We start from the raw sequence: 20,951 nt of genomic DNA on the forward strand, positions 1-20,951 counted from the left end.
GTCATTGCTTTCGGATTCATTTCGTCTGTTTCCGTATTTTAATCAGTCGAAACGTGTAAGGCTGTTCTCGGCATACCATCAATTCGTTTGTCAGATGTTAGCGAAATATCGATAATTATAGTGGAATCCGCGGCATTGTTATGCTTTCGTATTAGAGTTAGATGGAATATATACTGAGGCCAATTACGAGATGTCCCATTCCGCTCGACTGGTACTTAGCATTAATGAAATTATAATTAAGAAAACCGCAGACTATCTATGTACTGTGTACCTGTACAGTTTGTGTGCGTTTAACGGCGACCGCTCCTATCGATCAGAATGCGCAGCTGCGCTCGCAGGTAACTTCGATAGCCTATATGTCCCATATTCCATCTATAGGTCACGCGACGGGGAAAAACACCAAACTATACCCGAAATAACGCAACATTCAATTACCAGGGACTTTAAAGTTCATTCCCGATGTTTCCGCTGTGATTTGCGAAGCGTCATGCAAATGCGTCGAAATCACGTTTCGCTACATCCGTTGGCGTTTCATGAATAGCGAGAATTCCCGGTCCGTGATATTGCGCGCGGGTGACAGTTCGTCAGTCTCCGTGGCATATACCTCTGATTCCATACCATGTCATATGTTTTGCAACTGAATCATATTCTCAGGTCAATTGACACGAATTGAAGCTCATTGTAAATCAGTTTATACCCCGCTTAAACTTCCTTTCCTAACATGTGCTTTTACATTTATCCCGTCAATCTTACAATTCACTGTTGCAGTACGATGTATGCAATTGATAGCCAATCTACTTCGATCAGCTGCAGTAGACTCGATGATCAACAGATCACTTCGCTGCAGCTTCATCTTCCAATAGTAAAACATATTGGCCAATCCTATGCACTGTAAATCGTATTCGTACACATCTCATTTAATTTGAAATTGACACTGTAACCATTTTTTTTGTATGTGTCCGTGATTCTGAAGTTTATGCTATTTTGTTGCCTGTTTTGTTATTTTGCGATGATGAATAAAAATCTCTCTCTCTCTCTCTCTCTCTCTCTACATCTCTTGTCTGTCATATTCCTGTTGAATTTCTTTCACAAATGTAAATATGGTCCAAATTTCACACTCAACTGTACAATGTACATTGTTCAAGTATATCTCCGTACTATAGGTGCGTACTTACTACTCACGCATGAGATGTAAACGTAGATGCAAGGGTCGCGAAGGTTGCGTGTGAGGCTCATTCTCTATACTGCAGTGGTCGGGAACCTTTTTAGCCCGAAGAGCCATATTGGCCCTATTTTCTCCATCTCAACTCCCGAAGAGCCATACAGGCCAATCAACTATTACGTCACAATTGAAAATTAAATTGAAAATTGAAAATTTGTGACGTCATGGTAGCCCTAATTCGAACTCACTACATGGGATTCCTGGTGTGCGCCGTATTTTCTCTGTAAAAACTGGTATTTATTGTTCGAAAATAAAGCTCGAAACGAAAGGAAAGGTACAGACGGGCCAAGCCTCACCATTGATAACGCAATTCATCGCAAGTAGATTAGAAAATCTAAATACTTATCGACTTCTCAATTCTCAGAGTATTCGGCGGTCCCATAACGTTGCGCTACACTCATACATTTTATCACCGGTACTACACAGAGCTATACTTACCAATCAAGAACGTGGATAGCTATGGCGTTGCGTGTAATTCGAGTTTGTAATTGTGAATGTCACATCCATGCACAACAGTTCATTTCGCGTCGTAGATCAGGAAGACGATGTGTATTTGAAAACTGCGTTTTGAAATGGGCGTCGACATATCTGATATGCTCTTTAATTAATCAACGTATCGCACAATTCATGATTTCGAGTCGGGTAAATAGAATTCGCGAGTTATATTGGCCGTCGGCGTGACAGTAACTTAAATTTGATGATTTCGAAAAGAGGGGGTCCGAGACCTAAACCTGAACACGCCATCGTCTCCACCTAGGGTTACCATATTTTGGAAATTTGAAAAGAGGACACCTTTTCAAAATTTTCAGACTTGCAATACCGGAGGAAAATTTATCAACAATTCGCTGCAATATTGATCAATTCAGTACAAAAATAAATATTTGGCAAAGAGCCATATCTTATACCCAAAAGAGTCATATATGGCTCGCGAGCCATAGGTTCCCGACCACTGCCTATAGGCATCGTAGACCTTATCCAATAGGAAATAAGCATGTCCGACTATTACGAACGATTGCTAGGTTTCAATATGCCGTTTATACTGTCTCTTAATGCATTCGACACCAGTTGTGAAGATTTCTTAATGATGCAGATAGGGCTATTAAAACTAGGGCCTGTGCGTCAAGTACCGGCAGTTTCTTCGTGATTGGTATCATCTACTAATGTGATTTGGCCCAAATTTTGTAAATCAATGTACTTATGGTTGTTTTTCATAACCATATTATATTTTTATACAATCGCATATGCGGATATTTTTTTTGTGTTTTCTAGTCGGAAACGAAATGTCAGAGAACTTCCTTTGTACTAACGATATTGGGAAAATATCGTAACGAAATCATGAGCTTAATTCGCTTAAGTCATCGGAAGACTTAACTAAATTGACTTATGGACATGATAAATGTGTTGATCATCAAATAATCTGTATTATGGTGTCGTCGGTAATTTCATGATATGTGTATCGTGCTTGCCACTTATCAATGACGGTCGATCACGCATAGATGTTATAATATTTCATTAAAATCAATACAAATCAGCGCAATCGTGCATTGTAGCGAGTGTAAATTAACTTTACCTCAAATATCATTGAAATGTGGTGTATTGCGTCACCAGATGCGCTTACAACTAGCGTGGAGCTATATATGCTAATTAATTTGGGAATAAAATTCCTACGAACAATTACGCCGGACCACGCAACGTTATGTCCAGACCAATTTGCCCTATGGGATTCACCGCTTAGATTATGTTACAGAAAATTGCGTAATATTAATATTGTCATCATATTGTTAGTTTTCTCGCTCGAGTATGGGTGATATTGTAAGCACCCTATACTATAATAGTTAATAGTTAATTAATACGTGCCCTGGCCTGTGTAAAACGCTAATTATGGAATTAGTACCAGCCTTCGGGAAATATTGCATAGTTTAACTGTGTTTCAAACTCTAGGATGACCAAAACAATAACAATCTCCTGTGATATTTGGATATAACTTAGACCAATTTTGTGCTTCTATAGTTAGTATCCGCTCCGCTGAGCAAATGATTCTTCGTACTCGGGGTTGCCCATTCTAAATAGCCCCATGCTAGCACTGCGACTTTGTTTCGTGGAATTAACACTTCAGCGCATAACAAATACCATGCGGTTTTCTGGGTGCTGTAGTCGTAACATAACCGTCGTGTTGACTATTGTCGCTAGTTCTGCCACTGTGGCTGTTATTTTTTGGTTATCTTCTCCATTATAATAGTGTACCTTTGTGTAAAAATGATTAGTGGTCTTGGCGATGAAGATTTTGTATTATTGATATTATTTTATATTATTATTATCCCCGAAGTTTCAATGGCGCGATCCCATTTAATATGGTTTTCATACCTTCAAGATATAGGGATAGATGCTTACAAGGGCAACCCCCAACTCTAGTGTGATGGACTTAGAGGTAGTAGGTAAAGGCGCTTACACCTTACATATATCCTTCTTCTTGACGCCTCGGCATTCATTGCTACGAGGCCGCTACCACTCTGTAGAGTTTATTGCATAAGACGAAATCAATGCATGCGGTTCCGATATTATTGGAATAATTTAAAGCGAATGGCATCTGAAAACTGAAGCATCCTTGTAGATTGCTTAAGGGCAGCTAATCTTCCCGCTTAAATGTTGGTGGCTTCTCAAATTAGCTGCGCATTGAGTACATTGTAAACACGAAGTGAAACCCTCTGACATGACTTTGTCAGGCTATATTATGTCAGTGTCATTGTTTCTTTATAGTTGGCCCGTCGTGCAGTCACGCAAGCCGTTATTTCCATCACATAGAGCCTCCAGCTATAGGCCTACATCCGTCCTACGTGACTCCGGATAACTTATGCTTTATCAAGAATTGAAAGAGATTGTGTTGCATTTAGATTGACAGCTTTTTAAATATTTACCTGGCTGAATTCGCCGCCGCGTTCCGCACAGGATAATTCCCGCTTGTCTTCTTATTACCGTGCGGCTGCTTGGCTTTCCGATAAGTCTTCCGTACAACGCACTATTTGTTAGTTGTGTAACAGTAACAATATGTAGGATGCGACTGTTATCATACAATCATGGTCACTTGTTCAGCGCACAGTAGTTCCCGATTGGTATTAGTATCGGATATGCAATCGTATGCACCACACCCGGCGGAGTCCTGAATAGAATTTCGGACATACATGTTCTAATATCTGGTTCGTTACGTCTAATTTGAATCTGTAAGACCCAGGTTTACTACTCAAGGGATAATAATTCGAAATATACCTACCACCAAAGGTGTGGTTCTGTCTCCGCTACAAGTTTCAACCAATGTCGATTTCTTCAGAATGGAAAAGGTAACCAAAATGCAACCAATTTATGATTTCACGGTGACTCTGTCGCAAGCTGATTAAAGAGTAACATAAGCCTTTTGTATTTTTACACTGATATCTCCCGTATAGTATTCTACAGATTGATTTCGATGCGAGGTCGGTCAAATCTGTATCTATCTTATCTTCTCTTATCTTTTGCGTCGGATGGCCAGGCCAGCTGTGTCCTGCCGTTTATCAGTATCCACTTTAAGCGATGCTTAAGGCTAATTCTGTACTGCGTTGGAAATGTATGTATTCATACGTCACATTGCTTGGCGGAATCAAGGAATTTATTATGGCATAGTCCCCGCATTTCGGTACCAATATATAGGTGTTGAATCACTTCATAACAGTAGTTATTAACCGGGGTATACGCCCGTGAGCATGACCCAATTTTCAGGGGCGCGAGTCCTGACATGCTCTACACGTAAATCTCAGGTTTCAACTTACGCGTAGTCGCGTACCCATCAGATTCTCAAGTGCAGAATTGATATCATTATTCTAATAAGAAATTTTAATCATCGACTTGAATTATGACATCATACTGCGGCGTCAGGTGTAAGATTTTTAAGGTGGCGGTCAGGCTTCTACCATTGTGCTTGAACGTCGTCCAAGATAAAATTCAAATTAGGGCATTGGGCGCACTCTCACACTTTCCAAATACTGCTCACTAAACTTCCAGTTTTTGTTGATTATTTGGAAGCTATCTAATCGGCTGATTTCTCAAATATTAAACCGATGTAGAGTAGATGAAACTGAAGCTCGCAAGTTTATTTGAAATTCAACGTGTCGACTTGATGTTTTCTAACGATCATTTTCACCTTCATTTCTCGGGTAAGTCTCTTTGGGCGTTCATTTTGTTTGAAGCTGTATTCTCTTGGATGTGATGTCAAGAGAGGTGATGCCAAGACAGGTAACGCAGCTTCGTAGAGTGAGTTGAGGGAGAAATACGTTTTTCATTCACTAGAACTGAACCTCGGATGAAGAATGTGGTCGCGTGGAAGCACGTGTCAACTATCCCACGAAAGTCTCGCAAGATAATGCACCCATGTGCGGGACATATGCTTTTAGTCAGTATTTATTTTGTATTGTTGGGGAGGGGGCTCATGAAGCGAAAGTGCGGTTAGCTAAGGGAGGGCCTAGGAGAAAAGGTCAGGGACCACTGCTTTAGAATGACCTCAAAACTCAATTTGATGATATATCGCCTGCCGATACGATCACGCATACTATCAATCAGTGATTGACGTATTCGCTATCAGCGATCATTATCTTCGGGAGTGATGTTTTGATATCAACAAGATATTTTAATGCCGACCAGATTTTATATGTATATTTTTCTTGATCGCTTCAAAAGATTTTCCGTGCACTGATTGTGTAATGAGGCAGAAGTTTGCATCGACGATCTCAGCTGGCCTGTGCTAATGACGGGGAAAATGTCAGTTGTAGCGAAGATAGGATTTTGCCAACGTGATGCGAAATTACGAAGTTTATCTTCGAATGTATTCTTCCGTTGCGTGACGATTTCGCTGGTAGATATGTGTTTTATGTAGTGGCTATCGAGGTGCGTATTGCGATGGTAATGAACGATAAGGCAAATTGATGATGGAATATGCGGGTTGTTGGATATCAATCTTTTTGTCGATTGGCTCCTTGAAGCCTTTGTATTCAGCGTCATTGTATGTTTAGGATTCATTTTATGACATCTACGCGCTCATTCGTGCCAGGCCTGGGATTTTGGTCGCACGTCTCTGTCAGATTCTCATTGGATATAGTTGCAAATTGGTTGTATCTTACTGCTCTTTGCCGCCTGCAAATCCATATCCAAGTCATTCCTCCTTGTCCATTTGTGTTTGCGACGCAGTGTGAATGCTGATAAGTGCGTACGTTGTTGTTACGTAACATCGCAGATTCGCCCGATACGTGCTCCGAAAACGCCAATCAATACCGTGTAATTATTAGTTATCATTACCAGCTCTAATAATGCGCTTCGTCAATGATGTCTGACGAGGAGCGTGTTCAACTATTGAACCTGCTGTGGTGCCTATTGCACGCGTACGTATTTCTCAAAACACGCTTTCGTGGCGATTATCGAATGGCATGAACGATTTCCTGTAGTAAGTTTTCGTGTCATGCAGACGTGTGCGATTTGGAAGACGTTTTATTTTACAACTAGATTGGATACACCAGTATAGAAAATTAAAACTTTCATCGGGCTAGTTTACCCTGATTCGCTGTCGCTTCGACTCGAAATAAGAATAGCGTGCTATCCTGTTTGTAGTCAGGACGAATTCGTTCCCAAATATCATGATGTACCCCATTATATGTTAATTAGTATCGTAGAGGTCTTATGCAAGCGGTGTAGTCTTTGATGATTTATCATTGTGCGCGACACATTAGCACAGTGGTTCTTAACCTTTTTCATGTCGTTACCCCCAGGAAGAAAACGTCGGGACGCAATTACCCCTTTTCAAAAAATAACAAATTGCAGATTGCACTCAATTAATTGTAAAACAGCACAAAGATTACGTCATAATGTACCCTGAAAGGCCTGTTAAAAATATCAAGTCAATGGGAAGGCTGATAATGTTTTCGTGTTATCCGGTGGTAAAATCTATACAAAGAGTAGGGTAACAAACAGCATCTCACGTAGTTGTCAATCGCAAACATATTTCGTTTTGATAGATACCATTGCAGAAAATCCTACTTCACAGCAATAAGTTGAAGGAAATTTAATCAGAAAGTTCAATGCCATAATAACAAAGATTGGTTATTCATTTTGAAACCAAACCCAAAGGTTCCAAAATATTCCCCTCGTTTCTTCGAAGGCATTTTGATGATTTCAGACTTAATTTTACTGACTAGACTAGACTACTACAGTACTAACAACTATATTTCTACTTTATTGTTACCTGTTACCTCATTATAAGTGTAAAGCTAAACTTAGACGCCCCTTGCTGTGTTTCAATTTGCCAGCATGCGCAACAATATATGATCCGCACTAATTCACTAATAATAGTTACTATGATATCACAGCAGGCATGCTGTGTTACTGTGATATCACAGCAGGCATGGTGTGTTAAGTGAAACGAAATATATATAAGCTCGCGAAAATATATGTCAGCCTACACATTCATATTTAAGTTTGAAAATACTCTCAGTGCAACGTTATAAGTATATAAAAAACATCACTTTGAATTACCCCCTAAAGAATAGCAAATTACCCCTTTGGGGGTAATTACCCCCAGGTTAAGAACCGCTGCATTAGCAGGTCAAGTTTTAACTCAGATGTGAATAAAGTAGTCAGCGTCGCTGTGATACTCAAGTAGACCAAATGGAATTAGAAAATGAAAGGTTTGAAGAGTAATGAAGTACGTAGTTTCAAAAAGTAGATTTAGTGGATTACTTGAGTACTCTGCAAAAGTAGAAGTATTTCGTCACTGCCCACCACTGGTTGTGTTAAACCATCATCACTGAAGACAGAATGCAGAATCGCCACCTAATATGTAAAAAAAAATTATTATGCGTGAGAGTATTTGTTAATGAATCAGTAGACCTATGTCTGTTTTAATATACTAACACTGTTACTATACCTTACAGGTGAACCTTGTCATAAGAGCTGTAACGGATCGTGCTGGGGTCCAGGAGAGGACGATTGCCAGAAACGTGAGTCCACTTACGACAATTCATTTCATTCCTGTCGTTGTGTAAATATTCCACTGCAAATATTGTACGTTACTTGCTTACGACGATGGTGTTTTCGCTTTGTCGCTGTCTTATTTCGGTGTGGTGTCGAACTGTTTGTATATCAGGTACGAAAGGGAGACTTACTCGGCATCGATTCAATTTTTGTTATGTAGGCCTATCTTAATTACATGTGAACTTTATGCATACGCACCGTGCCTCCCGAAATGCGGTATCAACGGCTCCAAGCTCTTTATTCGAGTTTCGTTCCGGTATATATATTCTTTGGTTTACTTGGATATAATTATTTCCTGTGGGCGGCGACTTCTGTGAAAGTTGAATACGCGTGACTGGCGTTGAAAGAGAATTCTATTACGTCATAGTGGGCATTCTGATCGTGAGTGGGTTGTGTGTTAGAGGGTTCGTTTTGCTATCAAATTGCCAAAGAGCGATTTGGCATCTCTGGATTATTATAAAGCGGGTCATAATTGCGATAGCAATTAGTGATTTCTAGTAATCTCCACAATCCCGCTGGAGTATCTTCTGTTTGCCGATCTCGACCATTTTGGATTGTATTTCCGCACAATCATACGATGCTGCGTCGGAATGTGAAAGGTATCTAGAGCGTTGAATGACGCGTAGGTTTTTTTAACTTCCCAGGTGTAGCCGAATTGCAGTATCTTAATTGAGGACGCTTTATTGTTATGTCTGTCGATAATAACTCGAAACGTGATTTGCATCGCATTAGCATCGGAAACTATCAAAACATCCGGTGCACCATTCCTTTTGTACCACATAACTTCCCAAAATAGCCGAGCTTGACTCGCTCAAATTTCGAGCCGTTATGAACGCTATCGAAATTCCCGGATCAAATGATTCCGTTGCAATCGTTTCGGCGTTGATTGGGCTGCGGAGTAAACGAGAGAAATATTTAAAAACTCTGAAATGCATTTGGCAAACTATAAGATAACTGTATGGTTGAGCAATGAGCATCTTCAGTAATATTTTTCTATGCTCGTTGTCCAGAGAACAGATATCTTGATGGAAATTAATCTCACCCTACTTACAAGCCACTAACTAATACGTCGTTCGCCGAAATTATTGCTGTGTACAGTTTTTGCCAGCTCCTTTACGTCTTCATTAAGATTGGTGTAATAGTCTTTTTTTAAGGTGATGAAACCTTGTCTATGGTTCACCACGTATATTTGATGGATTTGAGGACTTGCACGCGTGAGGAGATGTCAATAATATTTCGGAAATGCCTCTGGCAGCTGCACAAATCAGTGAATTCCTGACTTTAGGAGAGATATTATCACCCAAGTTCTACAGAGCAATAATTTCGTTCAAATTCCCGGCTCGTGTAATCGTTATTTTGGTACTTACGATGCATATCCACATCCATTAGTATTAACTATTAGTTGTTGCCCCGTTCCACTCTCTAATGTATGGATATATGAATTAGATTAAACAAATTACGTGGAAGGTTCCGCTATTTTCAGGGGGCATCTATAAAGTTATAGGTAGGATCTAGTTTCACGATGTTATCTCGATCGGTGCCATTTATTCGATATGTAGATCTCATTGTGCATGTGTATACCTTCCAGGGTGCTATTTACAACCCTGATTGATTCAGGAGTCAGAACGATAGCAAATATTTTCGAGGAAATCTGAGAGAATTAAGTCAATAATTTCGCTTGCACACTGCTTATCTCAATTCATGCGTTGATATACCATAATCGTAATCCATAGTAATATCAGTATTTATACATGGATGGCAAAGGGATTATGCATCCTCCGGAAGGGATAATGGTGCACACCCACACCCATTCTAACGGCATCCACCCCCTTTATTTATATGCCTAGGCAGCAGTAACTTGTAACATGTATAGCTGTATACTTATCACTCCTGTGTAAAACAATCTATACCATGTAAAGAAACCGGGGCATTGCTTTATTGTTACGAAAGGAAGTGTAAATCGACCGAAGCTATATTTATTTAGGTAAATGCGGATTAATATTTACGAAAAGTGTGGGAGAGTTTGAGTTGCATAATGCCGGGATCTGTTTCTACGAAACAGATAAAAATCGAACCGGTTGCTTGTTGACGCATTTCCCGCTTTTTTCGGTGCAGGAATCGGGAACATCACGCGAAAAAGCCATTCGATTTTGAAATTCACCTCCTGTGGTTTACTGGTGACGCCTTATGTTTTCAACAGCGTAGTGATAAGGCGGTTGCATGTAGTCGTGCGGTCGGCTTGAAATTCGACTAAAGAATTCAAATTGGCTATTCGATAATCTATACCGATGCAAGGTGATATTGACGTGTACTTGACGTTGATGATCGGTAACCAGTATCTCTGGACTATTTACACGCTGGCCGTTTCATGTTTGAAATATTTCTGATCTTCCCACCGTATAAACAAAGCGAAAGATACAGAAAAGATAGCGGATATTTTACGGCGTTCTAAACATAGCTACTGTGTGTCTGCGCGGACGTTGATACACAGTCCTTGTTTGTTTGGATGCTGCATTCTCGCGAATTCGTCGCATTGCGATGCTCTTTTGATGTTACTATGTATTTTTTTATCTTTAATTATGGTTACTTCGGATTTTCCGGGTAGCATCACTAACCTTTGCTATGTTTGTACCGGTGTAATACATTTTTGGCTTGTGCGAGTAATCACCAAACTCTGTTTGCAATCAGGGCTCAAATTTACAATTTGTTTACTACGCGTTCAAATTACTTATTCATTTTAACCGGTAAGTTGAGTAAAGTTACGACCCGATAATTTCAATTGCCGTGTTTTATCTTTCTTGATTGACGAAACGCTTCTCGCGGTATTCTGAATAGCCTGTTCGTGGAGTTCTCTATAACTATTAACCCATAAATTAATTGCAGTGACAAGCACTATTTGTCACCAAAGATGTGGAAACTCGAGATGCAGAGGTCCTGGGCCGGATGAATGCTGCCATAGAGAATGCGCTGTTGGTTGCACCGGACCTACGGACGCAGATTGCATTGTGAGTTCTGACGCCTTCATTTTTCAAATATGTGTTTACCTACGCCTACATGTTAAATGCCATTTGCCGAGCACCGGTTCTTAAGAATGGTTGCGCGCGTGCGTTGAACTGTGGTTACATAATCTTGCGGTGGCACTCACTGACTGAATTATTTCAGGTGTGTCAGCATATTAATAACAGCGGGATATGCCAACTGACATGTCCACAAAAGCACATTTTCGACCCGCAGACTCAGAGGTTCGTGGAAAATCCCGACGTCAAATACCACCTGAATGGCGACTGCGTCGATCACTGCCCGGGTAAGCATGTAGCAATTAGCGTTTGTAGCAGCGTAAATGGTCAGGTTCCATGATGTTACACCGCAGTAAAAGTAAATATGTGAAATTATACTATGTATCAGTACCCGGCACAAAATATTTATACCACTTCCATGCATTTCGAGACGACATATCTGAGGCATGCATATTTGGCTTTGAATTCAGACATTTCTGATAATTTACCGTATAAAAAAATCAGTCATTCCCTAAATTCATCCTATATACCATTACCCATATCCAGCATGACAGTAGAGGTACTGCTCTATACAGTCCTGCTATTAGAAACTTGTCTATTGACAATCAGAAACATCATGTAGGATCATGGATTTCTCTTGGAAGTCAACGCGTCATCGAGATGTCTGCGTTACGTGTGCGACTCGCTGCATGTATTATTGTATATCACATTACGGTATCGCTCTAAAATCCGTCACTCCCACAGAAACTATTATATCGTTGTACGTTGCAGTATAATACCGGATGTGGCCGACGCGTTTATTTCAAGGACTATCGTCACAAGTCACAATCCCTTGGTATCGGAAAATCGCAAAATAAACTCGGGCCTCCGTGAAATTATACTTCGCGGGGACTCGCGTTATCATTTGCGCAACTACAACACGCGAATTTCAAGGTCGTTTTGGTAATCATTTATCGACATATTTGGCATCGCTTACCCTCTTGAATTAGACATGCAAGTCGGGATCGGGAATGGGTTAGCTCTGTACTGTAGTTTTCGGGTTCAAATCGGCATTAAATTAGGCTGCATGCAACGTAAGGCGGATTGCAATGCTATTGAGTGTTGATACGGGATATATTTTTGATATCCTGTTGACCGGTTGACAGTCAAGATTATTTCTAAGGCCATTATACAGTTTGGCTGTCCCTGTCGATGGACAAGTTCCCACTATAGCTGGATTGTAGCGGAGTATCTCAGCAGCCATGATGAATATATAGGTAATGGTCCAATATCAGGGATGGTCACTTGGTCAGTAACGATGAACTTTTACGTTGTTGAAGAATTTTACTAGATTCTGCCTACTCGCACTACTTGAGTCGTTATGATTTTGTATACTTTGATAGTTTTCATTTTTTCGCAAAGCTAGGCCCGGAATAATTGCATTATCTCTTACTTGGAAATCGTTACTACTTCTACTTGAGCACCGACGTTCATCACACTAAGTCACATCGTCGTTCATCACACCCTCGCCCCTCTTCCCAGCGAACACAGTATGTATTTCAAGGCCCGATACCAAATCCGCTTTGAGTGTTTCTTGGGTATTTATGTAATTTCCACCTTAACCGGTTACCAATGGTCCGTACTGCAGTAATTGACCGATTACCGCTCTACGCATATTGCGCGCGAGAGTAATTTTGTTTCCCAATCAATTATTCACAGAGCATATGTTGGTGGAAGACAATGGCTGTGTCAAACACTGCAGGAAAGGCAATCACAACAACGGCGAAGGGGAGTGCGTGCCTTGCGCCGAGGATGCGTGCAACAAAGGTGGACGAGATTTCGTAGATATCTCTCCAATTTCTGGAATATCCAACCAGACTTAGACAGCTCGCACTTGCAAGCCAATTATAGCGAAATGCCGTTAATTTAATTATAATATTTTTATCAAATGCTTGTATGCCTGAAAATGCTACAGGAGAAGTGTATAGCGCGAAACGAACCAAGCTTGGTGTACACGGGCATTTTCCATTCGCAATAAATGAATTCTGATCTCACATGAACTGAACTTTTTTTGTTGGGTTTTCTTTTAATTCGGAATTCAGTTTCAGGGATTCTAATTTTAATCTAATAACAAAAGTGCGTAGCTATCCTTCTTATTTAATCTGGAAAAGCTGAGAATTTTCAAGTCATCCAATTCTGTATCCAACCACTCTCTCGCTTGCTTCTGCAGAATGTTACGGCATCGGAAACCCGGACGCTCCAGATGCGCTTGCTGATACGGTGGACGCCAACAACACAAAGTATTTCGAAGGGTGCAACATTGTCCGGGGAAATATCATAATTCAAGCTTACGTCTTCGAGGGGTGCGTACGGTCCTAGATAACTTGTACCTCGCCATCCGACTTGCGTTGGCGGTGTCTTAAAAAGCCTAGAAATGGACCGTGCTGCAAGTTTGTTTGTTTGATATTTATGGTGTTTCGACTACACTGGTCATTTTACACCAGGCCGATACTTATTATTTTTTATTCCGTATTTACCGACTTGTAGCACGGCCCACTTTGCAAGGATTTTTGTAAGACAGCGCTTTCGCAGATGAGATGGAGAGGAGAAGCCTAGATAAGCCTCCAACAACTAGGCAGCAATTCTGGAGTCGACCTCAGTCGGAGTCGAACCAGCAACCCGTTGGTGTAGCAGCTGTGGATCATACCTCTACGCTATCTCGCCACGTCCGCACTACAAGTCGGCAGATACGGAATTATAATAAAGAATGTCGACCTGGTGTAAATGACTAATGTAGAAGAAACACGAATAGAAACCACCACAACAACAACAACAATCTATTGTAGTGAGATTGCGTAGTAGTATAACCCACAGCTGCAACACCAATGGGTTGCAGGTTCGAGTCCTACTGAGGTCGACTCCAGAATTCCTACCTAAGTGTTGGAGGTCTATCTAGGCTCCTCCTCCTTGCTGTGACATTTACTTTTCATGTTAGCGTGCAATTGAACCATCGAGTTTGTCAATATGTGCTCAGTATTTTGTAATTGTCTATGCAGCAATTACTGTACGCTTTTGTCGAATATGAGCCTTATGGTTCTTTAAAATGACATGGCAAGGAAATCTCTATATGCACGTACGTACACTCCTCGATGACCGTGTCACTGTGCGCAATGTATATCAGCCTGAGCAAAGAGTTCCAAAATCGCATCCCGATTGCTGGAGCCCCGTTTCTCATATTCTGTCACAATGTGATTGTTTTTGTTTGTCCATGGCCATCAGATTTTATTTGTAGATTTTAGGAAATACATCCAATCGAGAAGGTGTGATTTATTGGTAAATTATAAATAGCGTTAGTATAGAATATGCATATTGCATATGCATAGTCATTAAATTGGAGTATGCCATGCTGACTGAACATGAAATAGAGACTATTTTAAATTGTTTTCGTTGTATTCCTTATCGAATTGCCGGTTTACAATAATACCACTTCTCTTGACGTAACGAAGTTTTTTGTTCACTACAGCGACGAGCAGAACTACATCCCAGCAATGACCGCCGAGCAGGTGATGAAGTCATTCTCGTCTATAAAAGTTATAAACGGTGAGCGTTATCTCTTGGTTATCGCCAAATCCATGTATCTGAACTTGGCCCGGAGCGCACTAATCGTCTCACTGCAAAGACATTTGCGGTATGTGAAATAGCGATTCTCTTTTATTCCGATTCGATTGGTGCGATACAATTGTATTGTCAGCAGTCGATTTCATGGGCCGGAATCAATCGAACGTGATTTCTAAAACCAAATTACTTGACTTACACTCTGGCCCTGCTAAGAGTGAATTAAATGATAAATAGCTGGAGTTCCACACCGAGAAAAGGATGAAGTTCTGCACACAATCGTGTACTAGCACATGATTACTCATCTGGCGAACCGCGGTCCGATTGCGGACCTTTGCACTGTTGAATCAGGGCCTTACCCCATTTAGAACCACGACTCGAAAAACTAGCATGACATAAATAACACCAATTCTTGTACCATAGCTGAGACTAACAGAAACATAAATACATTTCGTTTAATGCCTTTGCTAAAAAACATGCCTAAGGACCTAAGCAAAAATTAAACTTTTACAAAATAGGTGGGTATAGCTCTGCAATAGCAGTTAGCACTCATATTCACAAGTCGTTTTTGTGTACAATTATTTCAACTCGAGATTTGCACTGTGTTTCTTCGTTGAACAGCTTTCCATCTTTTGCAGGATATTTGAATATTCTGGGCTGGCATAAAAATCTTTCCGACTTCAGCGCTTTCGGTAACTTGACGACCATCCGCGGCAACCAACTATTTCGCGGAGTTGCAGCGATTGTGATTCAGGACACCACCGCCGGCAGTCCGTACCATCTCGATTCGGTACGTTTGGTGACGATACATCGATTTATTAACGTTGTATTATAGTTATTGGTACCGTTCATGACTTCTCCGACCCCCAGGTTTGTAAACAATCATCTACGTCGCTTATTCATGGGTAGACTCAGCTGACATTTAGTGCAGTTTCACCGCGCTGCTGTATGTAGTACAAAGCGCATGAAATCGATGTATTTAATAGGATATCAAACATTAAAATCACACCGCTGGCTGCAAAAATTCCAAAATATTGTAGGCAGAATATTAGACCCTTTGTTCCTCTGGACTAATCAGTTTCAGTTGCACCATTTTGCTTTACTCTGGAAGAGCTGACGATGGTTGAATTGTCTGGAATCGTGTGTGTGTGTGTGTGTGTGTGTGTAGTTTTGTCTTGTGCATTCCTCTGTTTATCGCACAGTCAGTCGCGTGTTTATTAACCTGGTAAAGAAACGGCAAATTTTACCAGATAACAAGCTTGGGATTTCGGTCGCTGAAACGCGTCGAACACGGCAACGTTTACATCGGATACATGCGAAACCTGTGCTACGTGGACTCCGTCAACTGGACCCAAGTTTTGAAAAACCCTCGTATGAGTAACAGATTCAGAAACGGCGTGATGCTGCGCAACAACAAGCGATGCTACGGTCAGTTTGTAAGATCGGAACTATATATACATCTGCGTCAATGCAGATCAAATGTGTTTCACTGAGCGAGAATTGTGATATAGGCACTGTGGTGAATTCGGCATGTTGATTTCGGCACTTGGTGTGTAAGTTTTATTGTATTCGAGTACCTGAGTGAGTATCACTCAGTATGATGTCATAATAGTATGAAAGATGCGGAAAGTTCGAATAAGTACCATTGTACCTTTTACGCTGCCGCAAAGAATATGATGCCAGTTCTGCATCACGAAAAACATTATCTGGTATTTTTCAACCATGCCTATTTCATTGCACTTTGTTACCATTCTGGTGAATTGATGGCGACTTTACAGATATGTCATTGGTACTAGCATACGTAGCTTTGTACTGTATGTTCCGTTTGGTTCGTAACGACCAATTGAGATTGAGAGAGAGAGAGAGAGAGAGAGGCGGCAAAAAGCTGCTCGGGGGCGGCAAAATGTGAGGTGATGACCTTTTTTTTTAGTCAACACCACAGAAGTACTGAAAAAGGTGGGGATTGCGGGAGTCGAAGCGAAGTGATGACCGTTTTTTAGTCAACACAACAAACTATTTCAGAATTTGGGCGGTATTTTCAATGAAAGCCCCATATGCTCATACGCCACTGCGTCTACATTACATATCACATTCACATATGATATCACAACGAAAATGTAACACAGTGAAATGCGACATGCAAGGCAGACGGGAAGCTCAATCTCAATATGACAGATTCTTCAGAGCCGATCCACCCAGAACAGGAGCAATTGTCACAGTGACACAGTTGACAACTAATAAATAAAAAATAAGGAACGAAAAGAAAAACAACACACGGGACAATTCGAAATACAATGCAAATACAATTTAGCGGTAGTTAGAGATAAAAGAATGAAAACATTGTTTTTTAAACGCACACGCCTTGGGGGTCGCGGGAGGCTCTCTCTGTATGAATTCTGACTAAACATGTGTTTTACAATCATTCTGAGAAGACGATTGTTGAAGATGAAACTTATTTTGCATTCAAAAAAGTTCGCCAAATTCAAACTTCAGCAGTCGCGCTCAATGGAGTATAGGCTGGTTTCAACTTTATTTGAAGATTTAGAGCAATTCCACGTGTAAGTCATTCATTAATTCATAGCTTTGGCAGTAGCCTAAAGTTCGGTGCGCTGGGTAGCTGTTGTTAATAGCTGGCGAACTGCACTGCCTAAGACAGACTTAGATGCAATAGAGGTTGCCCTGTTTCGGCCTCAATTAGGCTACCCTAAATCAACACAATTTAATTCAATTCCAAAACTGATCAAATTTAGCATGGCAGTACAGAAAGACGCCGTGCTTTCTGTAGTCACTAACAGCATTAGGATTGGTCTCAGTGCAACCTACCTTGAAATAAATTGATGTCCTGTTCAATGTTTTTTGCTATTTTCAAACAAGTTAGGGGCAATTTGTCAGAAATGTTAAAGACTCAGCAACTGGAATGCGGATTTAAACTTAGCGTAAGTCATACCATATGTATACTATTAGATCAGGGATGGGTAACCTGAGGCCGTAGAAGGGAATTTGCGCGACCGTCGACACCTAATTCAATTAGTATGTGTTGGCGGCCGTCGACATGCAAATGGAAATTACGAATTCACTCCCAAATTTTTGAGAGATTTTAATTAATCTTGAAATTTTCTTCGTTCTCCGCGCAATTCAACATAACTTCATTTTTCGATTTTAATATAGTAGCACCCTTTTCAATCTGAGCCGGAAACGGAATCGTGTCCTCCTCGCGAAAGAAATTTGTTTTTGGTACATTTGGGCGATTTCAATATATTTCCACTATTTCCGCTACCGATTCAACCGACAATCCTGATGGAGGGTCAAGAAATATGAGCATGCAACAAAGTGACTAATAACAATTGGCCCACCCGAAGATGCATTATCATTTCTAACTTGCCCTAAATTTCGAAAGCACTCCCTCTATGAACCCTACCGGTGAATCTGATCACATGGGCTGAGAAAGGATGAATATTTGATAGTAATATGTGATACTGCCACTATTAATTACGAAATTCATTCGTGAATCTGAAAAAAATTTGCGCTCCGTGCGACTATATGCAAATCCAGCAACTATTCATAACATTGCCACTCGCGATTTCGGTGCGTACAATAGAATGAAAAGTAGAATAGTCCGGAGTTCACCGGGAATGGATATGGACAGATTAACATAAGTATTTTGCGTTTAGTTAGTTCATTACGGCTATGCCCTGGATTGCGGCCTTAGGCTACATAAGTAGCCTAATCGAAATGCGGCCGTGATTAGCAAAAAGGTGGCCTACCTCTGTGTTAGATGATGTGCTCTTTTTGACATGACGATAAGTGCAGGGGGTCAGCGGGGCGCAATTTTTTTGACCATCGCCAAGGGGGGCGCATGTCCAAAAAGGTTGAGAACCGCTGGTTCAGATTATGGAGATTAGGTGTTAGCTTATTCCAAATATTGACACCAATAAAAGTCATTGAATTTTGCACTAGACTGGTAGAGTGATGTTGCACAGGCGGAGATAAGTTATAAGAAAGTCTGCTTCCACGCAGTCGAAATACCACCGAACCATAATTTTCGTTCATAAATTAACTCTTGGTGTTAGAAGGAACGCATAATTTCGGCACTCTTAAAAACCATCTCTCGCTACTCGACTCGATGCATTACAATTAATACTCGAATCTTTTCGCCCAGCCCTGTAAGGGGTTAGGATTAGCATTAGGGATCGCCAAGTACCAAATTCAGCATGCCGTCTTCATTGCATGGTAACCAGTTCCCAGCAACCACTTCTAAAAAGTAGAAGTACTTCGTCACCGAGTATCTCTGAGTGCTAGTCATGCTTCTATCGCAGACGAATACCCGTGTCACCCCGCATGCGATGACAACGGCTGTTGGGGCCCCAAGGACAACGAGTGTGTTACCTGCTCCAACATTGTGTTCGGAGATCGCTGCGTGCTCGACTGCGACAAGGAATTGGGAGTGTACAACAGCGGCAAAGAGTGCGTGCCGTGCGATTCGGAATGCGAGTACACATGCGATGGTGCGGGGCCTATGAACTGTACGCGATGCAAGAACTTCAATAATGGCGGGGTTTGTGTGCCCGACTGTCCCAACGATATGTACGGGGACGAGGACACGAAGACCTGCTTGCCTTGCAATGAGACTTGCTTACACCAAAGGAACAACAGCAAGTATGATACTGAATATATTGAGTCTACATCATGGATTCTCAAACTATAGGGTCCGCGGACTAGTTTTGAGAAGTTCGTGAAAGGTCAATATTGAAACTACAACTATAAAGTATAAAACTATATTAGACGTGTCCTTGCGAGCACTAAAAATTTCACTGCAACTGTTAATAAGGCGGTGACGAAGGCTGGGCGAATGTGAGGACCTTCCCTTTTTATTCACAGCTTCCCTAATTTCGCAGTTTGGGTACTCGAAATTGTTTTCGCTGCCCTTAATTTTTCGGATCAATGATCTGCATTATAGTTTGGCTGAAGTTTTCCCGCCGGATGACCTTTCTACCGCAACCTGACTTATTCCTGAGTTTGGACAGGCGCACTGGAACGCATTGTGCTCGTCAGGGGCTGTTGGGATTTAAGGGACAGCAGCCGATATGATTTGGACTTGAAATTTGAAGGCATTCTGATTAATTTGATTAAATTAAACCTATTTGATTACTCCGAAAAAGTGATGCTACTATATTACAAACCACCTCCGGTATCCGGAGAATCATTTGCATCTCCTTCGCTATGCACTTCACTTCTTCGCATATGAGATTGTATACGATTTTGTTTATCAGCAGTCCGATGTGTTCCGGCCCCGCAAGTAAGCTCGGGTCCGGCGGCTGTACCTTTTGCCACACGGTGATGGCCGATCGACATTTACGGAGACAGCAATGCTTGCCTATAACGAGTCGCAACTGTCCGCCTGCTCACTACGGATATGACAATGCGGGGATGTCTGACACCAAACTGGTAAGGACTTTTCTCCGTATACGCGCTCAAGAAGTGGCATTGATGGCAAGTTGTGATTCAGATATGCGTTCCGTGTATACATGGGTGTCGTAACTGCACTGGCTCTACCGAAAAGGACTGCGTTCATTCGTAAGTTGTATTTACTAATTTGTTGAACGCGATAGATCGAAAATTTCTAATCGAAATTCAGGCATTTTTGATGCTTTGTCGTAATAGATCGGTGGAAAACGAATAATGGATTACCGGAATAGGTCGATTTGTATTCTTGGCCAGCTCTGCGCTTATTAAGTGATTTATAGCAGTAGACGGGTTTCAATTATAATATACCGTACTGCTGCTAATGAGTTTCGGAAACTTCACGTGATATTTTCCTCATTGGTTTAACTGCTAGAGATATTTGCCATCTCACCAAGCAAAACTACAGCTGGTTGTCTGCGTTGGCAAGAAAGTTTTGAGATTGAAGGGAATAGTTAACGAACTTTACTTATTTCGAATACTTTTGTGGCGGGATTTGGTATCGCTTAGCCTAGCACTATTACCGTGAGTCAATTCTGCACTGTAATTACAGCCCTACATTATACAGTTTCGTATGCGGTTTTTCTCATTGCTATTTCGAAAGTGGCTTT

The 20,951-nt window shown here is 41.1% G+C and overlaps 1 protein-coding gene and 1 long non-coding RNA gene across 4 annotated transcripts in view; one reads left to right on the forward strand and one right to left on the reverse strand.

The window, feature by feature from the left end:
• LOC145455708 (uncharacterized) overlaps positions 1 to 20,951 on the reverse strand; it is a 237,639-nt gene that overhangs the window by 193,992 nt on the left and 22,696 nt on the right. The gene's annotated exons all lie outside the window — the stretch shown is intronic.
• LOC145455667 (epidermal growth factor receptor-like) overlaps positions 1 to 20,951 on the forward strand; it is a 56,907-nt gene that overhangs the window by 21,727 nt on the left and 14,229 nt on the right. For 2 of the 3 annotated variants that reach the window (XM_080333647.1, XM_080333648.1), the window contains exons 5-15: positions 8,170 to 8,235; positions 11,153 to 11,274; positions 11,432 to 11,573; positions 12,985 to 13,092; positions 13,496 to 13,628; positions 14,789 to 14,865; positions 15,519 to 15,670; positions 16,131 to 16,308; positions 19,197 to 19,536; positions 20,151 to 20,325; positions 20,387 to 20,454. In XM_080333647.1, the coding sequence (XP_080189773.1) occupies positions 8,170 to 8,235; positions 11,153 to 11,274; positions 11,432 to 11,573; positions 12,985 to 13,092; positions 13,496 to 13,628; positions 14,789 to 14,865; positions 15,519 to 15,670; positions 16,131 to 16,308; positions 19,197 to 19,536; positions 20,151 to 20,325; positions 20,387 to 20,454 (1,561 nt within the window). Of the gene's footprint in view, positions 1 to 8,169; positions 8,236 to 8,268; positions 10,565 to 11,152; positions 11,275 to 11,431; positions 11,574 to 12,984; positions 13,093 to 13,495; positions 13,629 to 14,788; positions 14,866 to 15,518; positions 15,671 to 16,130; positions 16,309 to 19,196; positions 19,537 to 20,150; positions 20,326 to 20,386; positions 20,455 to 20,951 lie in introns of those variants that run through there. The other variant, XM_080333649.1, reaches the window with a different exon arrangement.

Source organism: Botryllus schlosseri, chromosome 14 (genome assembly GCF_051294905.1).
Source record: "Botryllus schlosseri isolate E-star chromosome 14, Bs_hap1, whole genome shotgun sequence".
Lineage (NCBI taxonomy): Eukaryota > Metazoa > Chordata > Ascidiacea > Stolidobranchia > Styelidae > Botryllus > Botryllus schlosseri.